The sequence below is a fragment of the Monodon monoceros genome, unplaced genomic scaffold, assembly GCF_005190385.1.
Source record: "Monodon monoceros isolate NGI ecotype Baffin Bay Population unplaced genomic scaffold, NGI_Narwhal_1 Super_Scaffold_7, whole genome shotgun sequence".
Lineage (NCBI taxonomy): Eukaryota > Metazoa > Chordata > Mammalia > Artiodactyla > Monodontidae > Monodon > Monodon monoceros.
This window is the reverse complement of record NW_021703784.1, coordinates 91,833,922-91,841,474: the sequence shown is the minus strand read 5'-3', so window position 1 is coordinate 91,841,474 and position 7,553 is coordinate 91,833,922. Positions and strand designations below refer to the sequence as shown.

At 48.0% G+C, this 7,553-nt stretch overlaps 1 protein-coding gene across 5 annotated transcripts in view; it reads right to left on the bottom strand.

Moving 5' to 3' along the window:
* Positions 1-4,562: 4,562 nt before the first annotated feature.
* The window catches only part of EXT2 (exostosin glycosyltransferase 2), a 132,214-nt gene continuing 129,223 nt past the window's right edge, over positions 4,563-7,553 (bottom strand). For 4 of the 5 annotated variants that reach the window (XM_029208303.1, XM_029208306.1, XM_029208305.1 and 1 more), the window contains one exon: positions 4,563-5,357. In XM_029208303.1, coding sequence (XP_029064136.1) covers positions 5,219-5,357 — 139 coding nt within the window. In that variant the 3' untranslated portion in view covers positions 4,563-5,218. The remainder of the gene's footprint in view (positions 5,358-7,553) is intronic. The other variant, XR_003791483.1, reaches the window with a different exon arrangement.

The following is a 7,553-nucleotide window of genomic DNA, read 5'->3' as shown; positions in this document are numbered from 1 at the left end:
GTGTAAATGGAATCCTCATTTACAGTTGGGACTAAAATGTATGTTGTGGAGTCCTAGGCCACTGATGGACTCGCACCATCTCACAGAGCTAAGAACTCCCACTGGAACTGGAGCTCCTGGAGATCAAGATTGTGTCTTATTCCATTCTATCTCCTGGACCCAGCATAGGGTCTGGCAAAGAGTACATTTTGATGAATCAATGATTCATCAATTTCTAATTGATGAAACAATTAGAAAACTGAATGACTGAATACTACCTTACCTGGGTCAGTAACTAGTTGGTTGTTCTTCAGCTGTGATTACCAGAAAACCAGACAGTCCTTGAGCTTCTTCTTAGGCATAGTAGTTAATGATAGAAGCTGGCAGCTGTAAAAAGCTCAAATAGATACACTGTGAGGGGAAGGCTCTGCAGAGTGGGTGGAGCGGCTGGAGGCTTGGGTCCAAGACCCACGGATTCCGGTCCCTGCTCTGTTGGCAGCTGTCACTCTATGTGCAGCTCCTGAGACGCTGGAGATGAGCTGGTGCTTTGCTGAGGAAACCTCTAGCAGACACAGCTGCCTGGTACCTCTCAAGAGTGACCCAGACATCCTGCCCTTTCTTCGTCTTGGCCTGACAGCTCTGCGCCAGTCAGGAGGACTGGGAAGAAATGCAACCAGGGGCCCAACCAGTTGGGAGCTGAAGAAAGGAAAAAACTCTACCCTGAAAAGGCTGTAAATTTGAGGAAACCAAATGCCAGACACACATGCTGGTGACTCAACAATTTCTTGAAAAGGAGAGAAGCCTGGAAAGCTGGGAGAGGGGGCCAAACTGCCCAGCCACCTTCCCTGTGTTGCCAGCAATGGTGAGTCTGACATTGAAAAGCCGAGGCACAACATTGCCTGGACAGACCACACAACCCCTCCCTGGGAACCTGGACGTCACAAAGCCTGATGCGGGGGACCCTTGACAGTCCATTTAACAGAGGTGCAAGAGAGGCTGTGAGTTTAGCTTAGGACGTTCCCACCCTAAAGAGGAGGAAAACCTTACAAGTGAGAGCAGAGTCCACCTGCCCACCTTTCCTCTGCCAGGAGCAGCTCAATGAGGCCTGTTCAGATCATCACACCAGGCCTACTTGGCAAATTGGAGCCAAAAGCTGCCCCTAGTTTTACTCAGAAGCAAACACTAGCCTAGGACAGGAGCCCCAGGGCTTGGGACAGAACTCTCGGGTGAGACGAGCAGCCAGACCCCAGGGTTCATATGCCTCCGGGCCCTGAGTGGAAAGCTCAAGTCACTTCCAAAGGCTTCCTGGACGGCAGCCGCCTACCAACATGGCTGGCGCTCCTGCCAGGACTGCTCCTCAGGAAGTGGCTGAAGGGGTGAGGGGCCAGTGGGCATTCTCTGCCTCTGCCTCTCTGAGCCAGGGCGGCTCAGGAAATGACCTGCTGTGGCTTCTGCTGCTGCAATAGAAGACGACCAAGAGAAATGGGAAAAGCAGCCTGCCCCCAGAGATGCTACTGTCCCCAAAGCAAAGGAAACCCACCAGGCTCAGGGTGGCTGGATGATGGGGAACCTCCAACACCCAAAACCTCCACCCTCTCAGCTGGGTTCCCCCGGGATCCTGGGACTGCAGAGCCAGGAAGAATCCCCCCAAAACTGAACCACTTCCCAACACGTCTCTGCTTCATCTACTTCTTCTTCTTCTTTTTTTTTTTTTAAAGATTTTTTATCTATTTATTTTATTTTATTTATTTTTGGCTGCTTTGGGTCTTAGTTGTGGCAGGCGGGATCTTTCGTTGCGGCGTGGGCTTCTCTCTCGTTGTGACGTGCAGGTTTTCTCTTCTCTAGTTGTGGCGCGCAGGCTCTCTAGTTGAGGCGTGCAACCTCAGTAGTTGTGGCGTGCAGGTTCAGTTGCCCCACGGCATGTGGGATCTTAGTTCCCTGACCAGGGATCGAACCCGCATCCTCTGCATTGTAAGGCGGATTCTTTACCACTGGACCACCAGGGAAGTCCCTGCTTCATCTACTTCTTAATTCTACCATCAAAGGGTCTTGGACTTGAACCCAGCAATCAGACCTTTAGAACTCCGTGGCTAGAAGCCTGCTACCTTTCAGTGGCAAGGATCCTCCAGTCAGGACTGTCCCAGGAGGAAGCCGGGATCACAGAGCTATTAGCAACCTCTTCAGCAAGTGACAGCACGGAGGCTGCTGGCCTCTTCCAGCTCCCAGTCCTGGTCAGCACAGGCCAGGATGATGGTCACTTTTTCCAGAGGCAGCAGAGAAACTCCTAAAAACCACAAGCTGGAAGCACATAAGGCTTCAGCAGAGAAGCCAGAGTTCTGACCTTCATGACACTGAGTAAGAAGAGGAGACAGGATAGCATCATTTGCAGGAAAGAACCAGAGATTCTGAGAACAAAAGTTGATATCTTCCTCCTTAATTTTCCCAGAAAAGGAGGTTTTTGCCTAAACATGTGTGAGGCTTGATAAAATACACGAGATAAGAATATTAACAGCTATCTAATGTTAACCAACAAAAGTGTTTCCAACCTTGGCGGTCCAAGTGGGCCAGCTCATCCTAATTAGATCCCTGGGGGCAAAGGCAAGTGACTTAGAGCACACATTTGGACAAAGGCCAGGGCCAACTCAGGTTCATCGTCTGTACAGGCCAGTAGGATGCAATTCCTTAAAAAAGATTTCTTAAATCTAAAACCAGCTGTTGTCTGTTGTAGGCCAGAACATGACATTTTAATTAGCATTATTGTTCCACTTCTAAAACCGGGCCCTATGGCATCCCAAGGACAGATGATCCCCGCCCAGGCTCATAGGTGAGGCTTGCTGGTGAGCAGTTCAGAAATTCACCAACACAGGGGTTGAGTCCCTAGTCTCTGAATCCATGAATCGCGATCACTTCCTATATTCCTGTCCTGAATTTCTCCTGGTGACCTGCACCCCGTCTGTTCCTAGGAATAGAAGCTTTGAGGTTTGCTTCCAGTGCCTAGGATGTAATACTCATTCTATAATAAAAATTCTTTTCTGCTATGTTGCAAGATCTAGCCCCCAATATTTCTGGGGGTAGTAAGGTACTTGAAATAGAGTTTTAATGCCCTTAGAAGTCCAACAACTCCTAAGAAGGTGAAAAAGGCCCACTAACTCAGTCCCCTGGGGCTCCCAACGACTTCAGATTGAAGCATTTCTCTTCCATAATCAAAGGGCAAATAAAGAGGGAGGGAGGGAGGATTAATTTACCCTTTGAGAGTGAGAACTGGATTAGAAACCAGCCACTAAGGTAGTGCAGTCGGTGGTGTGAAAAGAGCAGAGTGCTATACATTGAGGGTGAGATAACACATATGCAATGTCAGCACAGTTCTTGGCTTTTAGCTGGGATTTAAATGTGAGGCCCTCCTCCCCTTCCACCTGCCCCAAATCTTGGAAAACAAGCTAGAGAACCCCTAGAAAGGTCAGAGGTACTCACTGTGTCAGCTACCAGTATCTGGGTGTACAAGAGAAAACCCTTCCTCTTGGTTTCTATCATACCAGCCCCAGTACTGTGAATAGGAGGCCAAAATGCCTTCCCATATCCCCTGCTGACTAGTATCTAATTATTCAAATCATTAGTATTGATTTAAGCACCTGTGTTTGCAGCTGCAATACACGAATAAATCACAACTCCAGTGTCTGCATCTGCAAAATGAATGACCTGGAGATGCTATCTCATCCCTTCCACCTGTAACAGTCCGTGATTCTACCGCTCCTTAATATGAAAGATGAGACTCTCAAGATTTCCACTCTCAATTTTGCTACTTCTGAAAGTTTTCTTTGGCCTCTCAAAGTCCATGAGAGCACATTTGAAGTGACTCGTTAAAACTGCAAGTTTGAAAACTACAGCAGGAGAACAGCTCACCTTCATGTCACTTGACAGAACAATGTGTGGTGGTTTAGTGACTTGGACTGGCACACAACTAGGTTTCAGTAATTATACCCATATTCCAAGCAAATTATTATGTATTTTGTGTTCTGGGGACATATGTTATGGCTAAAGCCCAAACTGTGGCTAATTTTAATATTAGAGCCACAGATAAATCTGTTTCGAATCCATAACGTCTAACATTTGCCAGGGTAGATTTGTCCATCAACTGGGCTTAAAGAGGTATAACTCACACATGTGCAGTATTACTAAATGCTGAAATGTAATGATTTAAATACACCAGCAACTATTGCAGAACAGTTGTTATAGCAGCATTTAACGTTAGCCAGAACCTCTCTGGCTAATGTTAGGTTTATACCAAGAGAATGAGGGAAATTGTGGCACCCCCTTGGGGTGAGGGTCACAACTGCCTCAACTTTTACAACATGGTACCAGCAGAGCGGCTCAGTGTATGGCTATGAGAGGCCTTCTCTTTTTCCTGGAGAATATCTAGATCTAATCAGGAAGCATACAGATGCCTTTGGAGGTTTGGGGACACCATCTTCTCTAAGAGTGTTTGTAGTCTGGGGCTCTTCCTCTGCTGGATGTACATGGCACCGGATACTCCTCCTGGCTACGTATCTTCCCAGACATGAGGAGGAGACTGGAGTTGAGGCCAGAAGATAGAGTTAAATACACACAAAAAGAAACAGAGTTCCATAACCAATATTTAAGACATAGTAGGAAATGGAATAAAAAATAATTTTAATCATATCAAAAAGCCAAACCAAAGAGAGATAGTTCATGGAACTTATAGGTCCCATCTCGGCAGCCGGTGCTCTTCTCTGGACGAGGCCAGTGCCCCATTGTCCCAAGGCATCAAAAGCCACTAAGATGTTTGGATTTTGCACCAAATTCTGGGCATGGCTTTTCCTCTGAAGAACTCACTGATCTGAAATAACGAAAAGTGAGAAACAGGTAGCTCTTACCTGATTCCCCAAATCTGAAATGGGCTGGAGGTTTCTCAGCTGTCTTACAGCCAGTGAAGTTTCCTCTTAGACCTTGTATTGAGCTACAAACAAAGGACCCCTGAGCTGGCCTTACCCCTGGAGCCTGCCCAAGGCTTCCATCTGGAGTTTTCAGAGAGAACCCATCGAGAGCGTCAGAGGTTGCACGAGGTACTCAGCTGTCCTCCCTGGGCTCTTGCTCTCGGGTAAGCAGGCTGGGCAGGGATGTGCCAATCTCCCACTCTGAAATCTGGGCATCAGAGTGCTGGGGGGACGTGTTCTCTTCCTCCGCCCGGGATTAGTGTTCAGACCTCCACCAGCAGCACATTTCATAAGCTGCCGATGTTGGGGAAGCTCTTCAGTTTCTCAGGAAAGTCGTCCTTGTACAGGACGGGGTCGGCTCGGTGCTCCACCACCTTAAGAGGCATTGTCCCAAAGACAGAAGCAAACTTGTTGATGCACTCAGACCTGTGGGGTTTGGGGAGGGCAGTGGAGCAGATGAGAGGGACAGGGGGTGGGGAAAAGAGAAACCGTTCGAGAGGCTGAGAGGTGAGAGCAAAATATCAATACATAGTCTTCAACATCTACAAGAGAAATGCAAGGATCCCCAGCATGCTCCCAGGTTCTTAACATGGTTGGGAGGGTGTGGATAAAGGAAGTGATCTGGGGGTACTTCAACTACTAGTTCGGCGGGAGAAAGGGAACCAGGGATGCTGTTTGGAGGCCAGGGGCCTGCAGAGGTCAGAATATCTTTTCCCCTCCCCCTCAAATTCCAGTCATTCTTCCAGCTCCATAGAAGCGGGCCCTCAAACCAAGGTGGATTAGCTGCCAACAATCCTTAACCCCATCCCTGCCAGCTGAAGAGAAGACGAAGGGTGGAAAGGCAAAAGGCACTTGGATCTGAGCTTCAGCCCACTCAAGTTTAAAAGGGAGAAGGGAAGATCGTACACATGGAGCGATGGAAGGCAGAAGGAGGCAGTGGGGCACTGAACCTCAACTGCAAAGGACAAACACTTCAGTCAGTCAACCCACATCTACTGCGGGCCTGTGAGTGGCAATCTCTGGGAATTATGGGTCAACTTCCATAAGCTCTTCCATGAAAGCTGAAGTTCACACGGGACAGCTTTCACAATTTTAGCCACTCCTGTGTTAGAACCGGCAGCAACAAAGCAACAAGCAACTTAGCACTGCTGGGGGAGGAGGCAGTTCAGCACCTCGCCCCCCCACCGCACCCCCAACACCGCCCCCAGCCTGGTGAGCAGCCTCCTCAGAGGGGAGCAGGTCAGACATGCTGGCGGGAAATGGTGCTGGTCAATCAGCCCAGCTGAGTGTGACAGCTGGCTAATGAGGACACTTCAGCATCAGACCCGAGGGGGAAAACAAGCCCGTAAAAACCACTTTCGAAGCTAAGGGGCCCTCAAGGATGGATTTCAGAGAGGTCACTATTCTCTCTCCTCAGTCAGGCCCACGGCACCTGAGAACGGGTTACCAGGTAGGGGCTGAATTTCAAGACACAGACCAGAAGGCTCTTTTGTCCTCAGAGATACTGTAAGCCTTGTTTCAACTTATTTTAATCAATAGCTTTTACTTGAGTCCTTTGAGCTTTAGCAAGAAACCAATAAATAAAGAAGCCAGTTACTATCAATTCTTTTCTCTTGCTTCTTCTCTTGGTTAAAATGTGTTACTACTTCATTTTGAGCTCTTCCAGCTAATCAGATCACTGTGTCCATGACCACAAATCAACAGCAATTAACATTTATTCTATGCTCCAGGCTGTGTTACAAGTCCTTGACATGTATTAGTAACTCACTTCGCCCTCACAGCAACCCTGTGAGGCAGGTCTACTATCCTTCCCACTGTACACTGGGAAGACAGAGACACATCACAGAGAGGCTAAGAGACAGGACCACAGGCCAAATAACTAGTAAGAGGCAGAACCAAACCCAGGCATTCTGGCTGCTGAGGCTAAAGTCTTCATTATGAGATGATACACATTTATTTATTAACATAATTCTAGGGTCTAAAGGGAGGAGCTGGAAATTAACAACCGTTGAGCACCTATGATGTGCCAGCTAATTTACATACATGATCCCAATGATTCCTTTAAATAGCCCTGTCCGTATGCCCAAGAATTGGTGTATAGTAGCTTCCTGTTATGGTTTGAGAAATTCAGGCTAAGAGAGGCTAAGGGACTGCCCAAGGACCCCGAGCTGGAAAGTGGCGGAGCTGGGTTTCAAACCCAGTCTTGTGCTGGCAACAGAGCCCTTGCTCTTTCTATCAGACTCTACAATAACCCACAGGTCACTGAGTTTCCCTCCTGTTGGCAGTCTTTTGAGACTCAGGAGGTCGTAGTCCCAGGTACCAAATTGACAGGAGACTGGGGAAAAGACCGAGAGGTTTTAACAAAATGGTATGAAGCAAGCACTGGACAACAGCTTTTCTCTCCTTGAATCATGAGGTCAAGGCAGTGGCAGACTAAGTCAAATTGCCCCAAGGTCTTACTTTTGACAGTTGTTCGGCCTATAAACATGTACCGATCCTTCTAGTTTCCAGTTATTCTGCTTGTAGATGCTGGCCAGCAAAGCCCAGCCGTGCCCAGCAGAGGTGCCAGCAAGCATGTATTAAAGAAGAATCACGGTTCTTGGCAGAGGATAGGGGCTCTAG